Source organism: Cynocephalus volans, chromosome 7 (assembly GCF_027409185.1).
Source record: "Cynocephalus volans isolate mCynVol1 chromosome 7, mCynVol1.pri, whole genome shotgun sequence".
Classification (NCBI taxonomy): Eukaryota; Metazoa; Chordata; class Mammalia; order Dermoptera; family Cynocephalidae; genus Cynocephalus; species Cynocephalus volans.
In genome coordinates, this window is record NC_084466.1 from 155,628,985 (window position 1) to 155,642,906 (window position 13,922).

The 13,922-nt window shown below is 47.0% G+C and overlaps 1 protein-coding gene across 1 annotated transcript in view; it reads right to left on the reverse strand.

Annotated features, from left to right (window-relative positions):
- The window catches only part of C7H10orf90 (chromosome 7 C10orf90 homolog), a 223,576-nt gene that overhangs the window by 75,183 nt on the left and 134,471 nt on the right, over positions 1-13,922 (reverse strand). The window contains 1 exon segment of the mRNA XM_063103500.1: positions 1,275-1,366. Coding sequence (XP_062959570.1) covers positions 1,275-1,366 — 92 coding nt within the window.

A 13,922-nucleotide genomic window follows, 5' to 3' on the forward strand; every position in this document is an offset into this window, starting at 1 on the left:
AGTTGTCATCTTTCTTAAAAGGATGGGGCACTCGACCTCAGCAGCATCTCTCCTGACGGGCATCTCCTCCTGGGGGGGCTTTGACTGGTCCACTACCTCTCCTACTATCTTTCCTCCTGCAACTGGGGCTTCTGCTGGGGTTCTGCTCCCAGGGAATGAATTAATTTTAGCCACGTATCTTTACCTCTTGCACCCGTGAGCTTGGTGCTTCCACATAGAAAGGGCTTTAGATACTAGTGAGTGAATTTCAGGACCCAAAATCGCATCCTTTCTTCATTTTGTGGGACTTTGGGCCTGGGGGGGGTGGGTTCTCTGAAGGAAATGTTAAGCTTTATTAAATGGAGAACTAAATCAAAGTAATACCTAAGACAAGCACTTGGGAGAAAAATACTTTTAACAGATACCTTTGTACTTTAATCCATTATGAAAGATGAGTTGTTATAATTCCACCCTCTCTTAGAATTACAAAAGTTGGTGGCCGAATATCCATTTGTGACAGACAGCAGATGACTTGTAAACTGTAACACCTTAGACAATTTTTTAAGGTGAAAAAGGCCATACTGTGAGGTCTGTTAACTGGAATGAGCCTTCTTCTACAACAGTTCTTTAGAGCAAATTAAAAACAGAAACTCAGGAGCTAGACAGCTTACAAGCTGTGAGATTTGGGGCAAGTCACCTACTGAAGCTTTAGTTTTTTCATCTGCAAAATAGGTATAATGTTACCTACCTCCAGGGGCTAGAGGAAGGATTTAATGAGTCAGTCAATTAGACAGAGTGTGAGATGTGATAAGTCAGCATTTTAACCATTATGTACTGAGTTCTTTGTCCCCTAGAATCTGCAACATTTCATTTTATAAATATGAACTCTAATTTTCTTCCCTATTTCAGACCACTGACACTTTTTGCAGTTATTACAACCTATACTAGCTTGTTTGAGATTTCAAAATAGCTCTCCCCCAACTTCAAAACATATATGGCATAATCTCTTCACCCCAGCAGATTAATTTTGGTTTAAAATTGAGATCAATCACCTTATTATCCTATAATACTGCAAACTTGCAATTGTTGGTGAAGATTATAAAAGAATAACTAGATATATCATGCATACTTTCACGTAACAAGTTTTAGTCATTAGTGGTTGGATTTTCTGCTGCATTAATTCATTTTTTGTCTAAACAAAATAAAATGCAATCACATTACAAGTAGGCCAGTGATTATGTTTTATCGTTGCAAACATTTTGCTGCCTCCTCTGGAAGATAGAAATATATGTTACCTCGGTGAAGTCAGATTTCCTCTCTGTAACATGAGACTGGAGATTTTTAAGAGAAATTTGATCATTGGTACTGCAGTGGTTGTCCCGTAATCCTAGGCAAAAAGAGATAATATTGCTACTTTTTAGTATACGAAAGGATAAAATGAAATATGTAACTCTACTATAAAATTTAATGTCACCTACTTACCTACTAGCCAATAGTGAACTCACTATATCCCCACCCACAATAAAACCCTGTCCATTTCTCTCACTTATTCCACACCCTCCAGTTAGGCGCTCTGAGTTCACTATTATTTAGTTTCTTAGGCTGCAGGATTCCTTCTTCCACACAGTTGTTTATGCTCTTTAGACTGAGTAATAAGTGAACAAATTTAGCCCTATCAACATTCACCAGTGTCCTGAGTTTACACCCAGCAGAAGAGAGAGTCACCTGCATAGATTTCCCAACACCACCAGCGTTGACAGGCTGAAATACAAAACCGACTTTCACCCAACCTCTTAATGCAACCATTGTTGGAGAGCAATGGATGGCTCAGACATGGATATTAAAACTGTTTTAGAATATCTGAGGATAATTTGTGATAATATTATGAACGCTGTGTGTGAAATCCTCTCTATGTTCCTCTCCACGAGCATTTACATGAGGACAGCTAAGAATATCTTCAGGTCCAAGTGCACAAAGCAGTGGACCCAGCATTGGAGAATTCACTTGCTTGATAAAGATGGACAAGTCTGTAGACCACCTCCAGCCTGAATTTCCTCATCCACCAAACCTACCTTGCACACCTCCTGGGGTCCCGGTAGAAGCACGCTTGAGGAGAAAGCACCTTCAGATGCAAGCAAGTAGCACTACCAAGTCGGCCTGGGGCCTTTGGCAGACTGAGACAACCTTTATGCTGCAGGCTCTTGGGTCTCCAGCAGTGACCTCTGTCATGTCACTAATGCAGGAATGTGAATCAAACCAGTAAGACGGCTTAAAAGTGGCAGCCAGTGAGCAAGCCCAGAGTAACAATTTTGCCTCCACAATGAAGATAGTCTAGGAAAAGTGATTTTCCAAAGCCTATAATGAATGGTTCCCAACTGCTAGTTCTGGTGATGAGAACGAAGAGATTTAAGAGAGTAGTTCTCTAAATTACAGTCCTGTCCTTACCAACTCATCAGAAGGGCTTATGAAAAATCCTAGGTAAAATTTAAAGCATCTTATGGAGAAAATGATATGCTACAGTTTCTTCAAGTTTGACAGATTTTCAAAGAGGTTAGGACATTGCTTGAGGGGATTTCAAGGGCCACCCCCGACCCATCCAAAGGCTGGCTATGTCTCATCTTGCCCTTAGGTGACAAAGAGACTCCATCAGCTCTAACCCAGAGCTGTGGCTATGCCTCCATTTATGACTGCTATTGAGTGACAGAGATAGTCACCCGAGACTATGTGCACAGATTACCTTTCATGAAGTGAAAGGCCTCATGGATTCCTGGGCAGCACTGATGTATCGAGATGAACTAATGATCAGTCTGATGAAGAAAGAAGCCACCTGGCTCTGGTTGTGTGGAATCATTTGTGATTAAGAACTTTGCAATTAGTGCAGGATTTGGGGCCAGACAGGTCTGAGTCTGAGTCCAGCTTGGCCCCAGGCAATGGACGAGCTGTGAACACTCCCTGAGTTTTTTCATCCATAAAATGCAGACAACGACACCTCCTGCAAATGTGCAGCCTTGCCCTCCATGCACTGAGGTTACCATACGCCAAGCACTTGGGCAGGTGTGGAGTTTGATAAATGGCACCAGTTACAACTGTTAATGAGCAGGAGCAAGGCAGTCCTCTTTGTGGCCCGGGTGGTCACTAGCACTGTGGCGTCAACAGTCAGGAAGCCCCTGGAATCAGACCACAGAGGCCCAGGGCCCTGAATCCCACCACTGGCTACGTGCACGGCTTTTGTGCAAGTTACTCAGCGTGCCTTGATTCCTCACGGTGAAATGGAGATGATGACGGTGCCTGTTCATAGGCTTACTGAAAAAGATCAAGGGACGTAACTAACTAGAACTTAGAACAATCAATGCTCAGAACATAACACCATCCAATAAACACTCACTACTGGATCAACACTAGCTACTGTGAGGTGCCTCATCTCTAGCAGGGAGGAGAGAGAACAGCTATGACCAGATGAGCAGAGGATGTGTATGAGTTTCCTGCGGCTACTGCAACAAATGACCACACACGGAGCTTAAACAACACAAATGTATTCACCTGCAGTTCTGGAAGTCAGAAGTCCAACCTGGTCTCACTGAGCTCAAGTCAAGGTATTGGCAGGACTATGTTCCTTTCTGAAGTCTCAAGGGAAGAGCACCTTTTCGGGCCTTTTCCAGCTTCTAGCAGCCACCTGCACGGCTTGGCTCACAACCCCACATCACTCCAACCTGTGGTCTGTCATCACATCTCCTTTTCTGACTCTGATCCTCCTGCCTCCCTCTTTAAAAGACCTTTGGATTAGATGGAGCCCAGCTACATAATTCAGGATAATGTCCCCATCTCAAGGTTGTTAACTTCATCACACCTGCAAAGTCCCTTTTGCAATGTAAGGTAACATACATATTCATAGGTTCCAGGGATATGGACATGGACATCTTTGGGGGAACCATTATGCCACCCGCAGCAGACTAGCTGGGGAAACTGAGGCATATTGGATGGAATGTAGCACCTTTAAAATAATAAACATAAAGTCTACATAGCAATGTGGGACAGTACTTACAATCTAGTGTTTATCAAAAGAAAAGAATCAAAAGCCTGTGAACCATGTGACTGCAACATTTAAAAAAAATGTATGTGAATCTACAAAAACTGTAAAGTTGAAACTGCATCAAGAAGTTGCCCTGGTTAAAAGGAACTGGCAGAGGTGTGCAGGCCTGAGCAACCGCAGGACACGTGCTAGACAGGCTTTGTCTCTGGAGAGCAGCAGCCCGGCTCAATTCTAGTTGGGTGGTTTTGCATAATTAACCTCTTTGATCCCAGTTTCCCCATTTATGAAATTAGAACGTGGAATCAACACTGCTTGTGTCCTGCCCAGTTCCCCTTTCCTGGGAGCTGCTCCATCCCCCAGCTGTCGGGCAGTGGGTAGCTGTCAACGGCTCCTAGCTCCACTCTTCTCTGAGAATGGTCCTTCCTGCTGGGGTAAAGCCAGTCGTGACTTTTTGGAATATAAAAGGCCAGGACAACTCTTGTTCATGCTCCAGGGCAGAAGGCAAAGGCCAGACTTGACCTGAGATGACATCCTTGCTGGGCCCTTCTCCCTGGCCCATCAGGCCTCCTCAATCTCTTATGAGTACTTTCCGGAAGCCACCCGTGCACTCCCACACATCCTCAATCCGTGCCTCAGGGCCAGAAGGGCCTTGCATAGTACGGCCCCTGAGCCAGCAGCAGCAGCAACCAGAAACTTGTTAGAAATGCACGTCCTCGGGTCCCACCTATGGACCCGCAGACATACTGCATGAGCAACCGTGGGGTGCAGCCATCTGTGCAAGCCGTCCAGGACATTCAATGTAGGCCAAGTCCAGGATCACTTGTTGGTCATCACTTGTTGGTTACAGATGGTGAGTCTGAAGTCCCAGAAGGGAACCATGATGCTTTGATTCAAATACCCCCCTTAACTTTTAGAAACACCACACCTAATTTGTGGACATGGGGATCTCAATGAAGTTTCTCACCAATGGCTTCAGCTAGAATAAAACCATCACGAAAGCCAGCATGCTGACTTTTATCTCAAGACTAATTAAAAACCAGCCCAACGCACCGCTCATTGTCACTGCTGGTTGAGGAATCAGTTCTGTCTGTGCCTAGCATGCTGGTCCTCTGTGGCCCAGGGTATGTGTCACTCATCAGCATGTGCCAAGTGCTTTCCTAAGATGATGGGAAGGATTCTATTTGCACCAGCCTCGATCAGCCTGAGCCACAGCTCCAAAACTCCTTCTCACTTTGAGTCCCTTCCCAGTGGCCACAACCATCAGGAGTGAGACTAACCGAGCACTGTGAGGCCCTGAGCCTGGCCCTCCGGAATCCAGGTATCCTCCCTGGAGGAGGTGTGCACTTCCACAATGGCATGCAACTGGGCAGGAACTTATGCAGCTCCCAGGCTGTGCGGGGTCCTGGGCTGAGAGACAATAGCAGGAGAGATGCTCTCTCCTCCCTGAGACCCCAGGAGGAAGTCACAGTTTGATCCCTGGCCCCAATAAGCCACAGAAAAGCCCTGTCAGCTGAGGGAAACAGGAAAAGTTGGAGGAGGGAGGGGACACTTGACATGGCCTTTTCAGGTGGGTGGGATTTAGGCAAAAGTAGAAGGAGGTAGAGAGAAGGAGGTACAGCCCACGCAGAGGTCAAAGGGAAAGGTGGAAGTGGTTTCAGGTCAAGTGGAAAGGAGGAAAACGCAGCACATTTGGGGAGTAGCAAGTAGCCTATCAGGTGAAGTCCAGGACACGGCTAGAGAATCACACACAGTCCCGCCTGTCGCCCAGGACTGCTTGAGCTGTCCCCTCAAAAGTAGCAGACAGGCACCAGCATGCGCTGCCTAACAAATCGACCCGTCAATGTGATGTGCAGATGACGGGCGCGGGCCGCTGGCCTGGGTGGTGAGCATCCCTGTCCCCTATCCACAGCACTCCCCGCAGAGGTGGAGGCGGGCGCTCACACCCCCACCTCCTGCATTTTAACTGCCTTCCCTCATTTCTCATCTTCCAGGAGTCAAGGTTCACTCTGAATCTTCACATGCCTTTAACAATACTTTTTTATATTTTGAAACAGATGTTGCTGAGAGAGAATGATCTCTGTGGGATCTGACGCTCCTGACCGACCGACCACCCAGTTCCTCTGGAGAGTCTTCCCCGCTTTGACTTCTGGAACAACGTGGTCTCAGTCCTTCTACCTCTTGGCTACTGTGTCCCACCTTTGTCAGCTCTGTTCTTGCCCCCTCTGCCCTCCCTCGTGCCCTCTTACCAAACCTGTGTGGATCAGTCTGGCCCAGGAAGGGCCCAGATCTGCTCCGCGAGCACCAGCCCTCACAGCCCCTGCCTCTGAGTCATCCCCAATGGATCTTTCAAAAGGGAACCAACCACCTCTCCTTCCTTCTTCTTCCTCCTCTGTGTCCATCACCTCGGCAAGCGGCCACGTCCTCCCATCACCCGCGATAGAAATGGAGGACCTCGATCCGTCCCCTCCCTCCCCCGCACCTCCAAAGCCCACCTGAAGGCCAAGGCCAGTTTTATCAGGTGAAATAGGCTCTTCCTAATGGCATCAGTTGAATCTCCCTCTACTGCTGCCTGGTCTCGGCAAGGCCACAATCAAGCTGGTGACCCCGCCCAGCTTCGTCTCCTGGTAGGTTCTGCCAAATCCCCTTGACATCGCCAGTTTGTGACTTTGTGGCGGCCATAAGCTCCCTTAAAACTCTAATGTAAGGGACACATTTCTCCCCGCAAACAGGACCTGGGAAATACATAAAAACCTGAGCAGATGTGTTTGGAATAGGAATCCTTAAAACAAGCCCACTTCCACTTCCCAGAGGTGGCCAGCTTGAATGTCTCTGCACCTTTGATCATGAGTTCTGCCTTCCCAGCTTTCACACTGGGCTAACTCCTAACTCAGCTCAAGATCACCTCCCGTTAGCAGGGCCTCCTGGTCTGCCCCTACCCCACACACCCCCTAAGCTGGATTGGTGGCTGTATTCATGTCCTAGGGCTGCCATAGCAAATTACCACAGACTGAGTGGCTTAAAACAACAGGAGTCTATTCTCTCACAGTTCTGGAGGCCAGAAGTTTGAAACCAAGGTGTGGGCAAAATCATGCTGGAAAGAATCCCTCCAGCCCCTCTCAGCATCTGGGGGTGGCCGGCAATCCTTGGCGTTCCTTGGCTGTGGCTGTCTCACTCCGATCCCTGCCTCTGTCTTCACATGACCATCTCCCCTGTGCGGACATGCCTCCAAATCTCTTTCTCCTTAGAAGGACACCAGTCATTGGATTTAGGGCCCACCCTAATCCAGTGTGACTCATTTTAACTTGATCACATCTGCAAAGGCTCTGTTTCCAAATAAGGTCACGTTCACAGGTATCAGGGCTTAGACCTTGAGCACATCTTTTTTGGGGAACACAATTCAACCCATAACAGTGTCCCTCCACAGGCGTATTCATATGTCCTTATTACACTGCCCTGTAATTATTTGCTCATGAGTCATCTCGTCAAACTGGCCCAAGTCTTTAGAGGACATCAGCTTCACCTCCTTGCCCCCAGTGACTCGCACGGTGCCTAGTCGACTGAGGACGCTCACTGAGTGTGAACTAAATGAACAAATTATTTTATGTTTAGGTAAGGGTTACATCTGGGGTGCAAAATCAGAACATACCTTCCTCAGACAGTCTGATCATATTCCACTGACGTTTCAAAGCCATTTTCCTACATTTCAAAGGTCTTTTAATGATAAGGATGTGTTTGGCTCCATAAAAGAAAAATGGCCACAGTTTATGTCTGTAACTACTCTCGGAATGAGTCAGGCTCCCAACCTTCCGTGGACCCGGGTGAAAGAACCTGAAAGCTCTCTCCATGTGAAGTCACCGGAATGTTTACATGGCAACCAGGCGAGGGCGTGAGTCCCCCTCGGTGCTGTTTCTTGTCAGCAGGAGCAGCAATCAGCACTTTGATGTTTATATCTGAGGCTTCTTTGACAAGTAAAACAAGTTGCATGAGCATTATTCAAAAGTTTTCTGCAGACAACTGTTAGATAGGAGACAAAGAACTATCTCATCCACTGCCTACAGTCAGATACACATTTCTCCTCTTTCTCGCCAACTCCTCAGTATTTTTTTATTTTTCACTTATTTCTATGATGCTGGTTCCCTTGCCAAGCAGCGTTTTGGTGTGTTTAAAAGTTTCTTTATCTTGGCTATTGTAAATAGAGCTGCGATGAACATGCAAGCACAGGTGTCCCTTCAACATGATGATCTCCATTCCTTTGGGTATATACCCAGCAGTGGGATTGCTGGATCATGTGGTAGATCTATCTCTAGTTGTCTCAGAGACCTCCATACTGTTTTCCATAGTGGTTGTACCAAATGTCCATTTGGACGACTGGATAAGGAAAATGTGGCATATATACAAAATGGAATACTACTCTACCATGAAAAAGAATGAAATTCTGCCATTCACAACAGCATGGGTGAGCTTGGAGAAACTTAGGTCAAGTGAAATAAGCCAAGCACAGAGGGAAAAATACTGCATGTGCTCACTCATAAGTGGGAGCTAAGAGAGAAAGATGGAAGGAAAGAAAGGCCGCAGTGGTGCGTTGGACTTGCAGAGGGAGAGAACACACCTACGGAGTGGGGTGGGTGGAGGGAGGGGGGAGGGAGGTCAGGGATTAATTGGGTAGGGGACTCGGAGAATAATTACAATTTGTGATAATATGCATGCTGTCAGTATTGATCTGGCTATCACATCTTGGGCACAAGTGGTGATGGTCAGCTTTATACCCCATGAATATTCATAACCAATAAAATAAACAAATAAAAGTTTCCTTAGCATTAAAACATATCTAGATAACATCACAGTGTTAATCTGTTTCACCTACTTGTTAGCAATTTTTGCAGACTGGTTTATCTGGAAAACTGAGCAATACCACAGTCTGTTCACCATGCAAGCTATTACAGGAAGGATTGGTTTTTGTACAATTTAATAAAACATCTTTGACACTAAAGTATAATAAACATTGTCTTATAATTTATACCCAATCAAATTGGAGGTAGCTTATAATTAACAACACAGTTAAAAACTGGTAAAATGGTGATTAAAGAAAAAAAAAAAGCAAGAAATGAGCTAGAGAAATCATTGAGGAAATATTCCTGGGCTAAAGGTGGCATTGGCACCGATGATCCCATTTTAAGGGTGAGTTTCCAGCAGTCAAGGCCAAAGGAGAGACGTGAGACATTGCAGACCTTGCTGCCTTTCAAGCGAAACTCACTGTTCTACAAGGAGAGCCATGTTACCCCCGGGAGAACACATTGACAACGGGTTATTATACAAATGGACAGTGCCTCTGAAAGCAGCATCCTAAACATGAGACCAGTGCAAATTTCGCTGGATAATCCTAACGTCCTTTGCGTCTGGTCAGTGTCACTACCACATCATAATGGCTAGAATGGATTTCATAGTGACAGCGAGACACTCATCACTAAGCACTGTACAATTATGTCCTTTAGCGCTCAGGATGGCCTTCTGAGGGGTGCACTAGTATCATCCCCACTTTGCAGATGAGGAGGCTGACCTCCATTTAAGTAACTTGCCTAAAGCTGAGAGTTAGCAATATCGATCATCTCTGCACCTGTAGAAAAGGTAGAAATGGAGAGGCCTGAGGTGTTGGCATGTGGCCCGGGTGACACTTGGTGCTACCACGTTCTCATGGTGTCACCTTGGAGGAAATGCATAACCGCCAGGCCCCTGTTTGTTTCTGTACAAGAGGAATCCTGGCATAAGCTTTGTCAGGCTGGGAGTTACTAACTGAGGTAAATAAAGGTTTTCATGGGCTCGGCACAGTGCTGTCACATAATGGGCCCTCAGAAGAAAATGGAGCATGTTATTACTATCCCCTGTCTTACGCACAATGTCCATCTCTCAGAAAGTTATGGTGTGTAATAAAGATGTTCTAAAGGACTGTCCACTGCATTGTAGTCAGGTGGGCTCTAACTGAGTCTGAGACCCCTGGAGTCTGACACACATACCCTCTGGCCCTTGGCATGCAGGATGGAGCACCCCAGCTCTGCTCCCAGGAGGCTGGAGTGTGGGTCTCTCCTGAGGAACGGGGTAAGGCCACTAGCCTTGAGGACTGTGAGGGCCAACCAAACACAATAGTGCATGTGAAAGCACACTGTGAACTGCTTGTCTGCTCATGTGGGTGCCATCAGGGTCATCGTGCCAGCAAACATTTAGTGAGAGTGTAACCTGTTGGGGTACTGAGTTAGGTGCTGGGGCAGCAGTGAAGGGAGCACAGGAGTCCCTGTCCTTGAAGGACTCACAGCCTAATGGGGGAATGAGGCACATAGAGAGAGATTTTTCAATGCAAAGTGGATTTGATCATTTTCTCTTATGGGTTGTCTTACTTTTTTCAATTGTGGTTAAATACATATAAAATTCAGCATCTTAATCATTTCTAAGTGTGCAGTTCATTGGTATTAAATACGTTCATAATGCTGTGCAACCACCACCAAAACCCATCCCCAGAACTCTTTCCTCTTGCAAATCTGACGCTCTGCACCCATTAAACATTAATTCCCCATTACTGCCTCATCTACCTCCTGAAAGTCACTCTTCTACTTTCTGTCCCTATGAATTTGACTATTCTAGGGACCTCACATGAGTGGAATCATACACTATCTGTCCTTTTTGACTGGCTGATTCTGCTTAGCATAATGTCTTCGGGGTTTGTACATGTTGTAGCACGTTAGAATTTCCTTCCCTGTTAAGGCTGAATACTATTCCATTGTGTGCACCACATTTTGTCTATGCATCCATCAGTCAGTGGACACTTGGGCTGCTTCTGCCTTTTGGCTATTGTGACTCATGCTGCTGTGAACACAGATGTACAAATATCTGTCTGAGCCCCAGCTCTTTCTTATGGATTGTCTTTTGCTTTTCGTTCTGTGATCTGTCCTGGTCCTATTATGTAGTATTTTCGGAGGTAGATGAAGCAAAGAGATTAGATACACGGATAGATAATCTTAGTAATAATCTTAAGCCATCTTTTAAAAATTCTCTTTTCCTTCCTTCCTAACTGTACACACAGGGAAGGGGAAACAGGAGCAGGGGTCTCATTTTAAGACCTCGACAGACCCAAGGCATGGAGAAGGGGACTTGTCCACCCCTCCCACAACCAGGCACACTGTGTCAGCACCTTGGGGCCCATATGGGGACCTGAAGCATGGATCCAGGGACCAGAACCCCCTCCCACAACCAAACACACCATGCCAGTGCCTCAGGGCCTGCCTGGGGACCCAAGGCATGGAGCCCAGGACCAGACACTCCCCACAACCAGGCACACCACCATCACCAAGGAGCATGCCAAAAACATCACCTCCATGTGGGTGACCCTCCACAGCCACCACAATAACCATGGCTGCTGCGAAAGCAGCTAGATGCCACAACCACCACGCAGATGGTCTGCCAGCCACTGGAGTACATTGACACAAGGAGAGTCACCGGCACAGATAAAGAAAAGAAGAGGACATCTCTCTCCACAAAGCCCATTCCAGAGTGACAGAAGCAGCATCTGCTCTACAATAATATTGGGGGACCTGATCACACTTCTCAGCATTGGACAGATCATCTAGGCACCAAATCAACAGAGTAACCATTATTCTTTCAGAGGGAGAGAAGAAATCTAGGGTTATCAGAGGTGGGGGGAGGAAGGGAGAGGGGGTTGGGGAGAGATTGGACAAGGGGCATAAAGAATAATTACCATTTGTAACAATATATATGCTAGTAATATTGATTTGATCAACATATCTCAATGTTGAACCCCCAAAATATGTATAATCAATTTTGATTCAATAAAAATTAACAAAGCAAAAGACCTTGACAGATGTAAGCAGGTGAGCACCGGTGGTTTCTGTCACATAACCCAAACACCTTCAACATGGACTTCCACATGAAAGAGAGGAATGCATTCCCCTCTCAGAAAAGACTCCACGGAGCTGGGGGGGCAGCCCAGGCCAGAGAGAACCGAGGCCTGGGTGGGGAAACAGGAGCTCTGCTGGGATCCCCAGGAGCGTGAAGCCTCAGTAAGCAGAGGGCAGGGGATTGGGCCGTGGGGAGGCGCAGTAGGAGAGGCTGAGAGAGAACTGTGCCTCCATTCATTTGGCCTTAAAAGGACACAGCATGATATGCTGGGAAGAGTTCGACAGGCAGCAAGAACACCAGGTTCCAGATCCCACCTGGCCACTCAGCTGTGACCTGGAGCAGGTGGCCCCCCTCCGGGGCTCAGCTTCCCCTCCTGTGACACAAAGAGTGTGCATGGGCCTGCATGGCCTCCACAGACCGTCTGGCTCTGCCACGGGGTCTTGTCCTGCCATGGCTGGGCCATGAGTTGCTGGGGACATTTGAGGGAGGGTGTGTGTGAGAGCGCAATCTCCACTTCGGCTCACTTCCTTCGTTAAATGGAAAGCGGCATCATTGTGCATGCTCTTCATCAAGCTCACTGAACAAGCATCATTGTTACACAGACTGAAAGTCACGGACCCGGGCTGGCTGGTTAGCTCAGCTGGTCACAGCATGGGGTTACAACACCAAGGTCAAGGGTTCCGATCCTTGCCCTGGCCAGCCATCAAAAACAAACAAACAAGTAAAACACAAAACAGAAAAAGGAAATCAGGGAGTGATTTGGTTTTAGAGGTGACCATTTCTGCCCTTGCAGGTGGGGGGCAGAAAATTGGGGCTCTGCTGTGAACAACAGTGGCCAAAAAGAGACCCCGTCCTCCGCTTCTGCCTAAGTGAGATCCAAGCTGCAGCAGGAGCCAATGGCCGGACTCATTACCCCGGCTACTTTCTGTAGGATGAGCAAGGGTAGATGATTTGCTTTCAGTTCAGGGCTGGAGAACACCCAACGCACAAGGAAAAATGGGACGTCTTTGAAACCTCCCGCACAAGAGGACCTGGAGCCACATTCGGCCCAGCTGCAAAGTCACACACTTTAGTGAGACCAAAAGAACCTGTCAGCTCAGGGTTCATTATGTAAACAAGACCCAAAAATATTTTCGTAAGATGTCAGGATACATTTCCTCTCCTCCCCGAGGAGCAACGTGACTCCTGGGTGTGGGACTGTGCAGAGCTTTGTTTCTTGGCTGAATTGGCTGGAGCGCTCTGTCTGCAGCCTGGAGTAGGACCCTGCAGAGAAGATCACAGGCTCTGCCATGAGCTGGACACACGAGGTTGGTGCAGCATCTGGAAGCTCCAAGTTGTTAATCTCTCATTATGAGAGCCATTAGCCACACACTGCACATCAGGGGGCTGGGGAGAGAGCCGCTGTCACTCGACCAGATCTGAGAGCCCAGCATTAAAGGAAAAATCCAGACTGGGAGGTGTCGCCCACACCACTGCCATTAGCCCATATCCCTACTTAGAAAACCAAAGTGGCCTCTCCACAGACATCTCCAACCGCGTCTCAGCTGTGCAAGACAATTAGAACACAGTTGCTGTTCTCCCCTGGCGTGTTTTTGGTATTAAGTTCTTCGGCTTTTTGTTTGTGTTGTTGTTTAATGGAGCAAAGATCCTCACACTCCCTGTCCTCTCCTATTGCCTCCTGCTGCAGAGCAGGCAAGTACCAGGAAACTGTTCCCCAAATGGGTAGGCACTTAAGAATCCAAAGCCACCTTAAATATCAGCTAGTCCACACCTGCCACAATGCAGAAAAGGAAACAGAGGCTCAGAAAAGGACTTTCCAGAGAAGCCCCAGGCAGGAAGCGGCAGAGTTAGGCTCAGTCAATCAAGTCTAATAAAAGCCTCAGATCTTTGCTAGTCTAGTTCTCTTCTATCCACACCCCTTTTCGCTGGGTCAAGCTGTTTACTCTCTCTGCAATTTATTATTTTTTAAAATAGCAGGTTTATTGAGATAATTCACATACCATAAAGT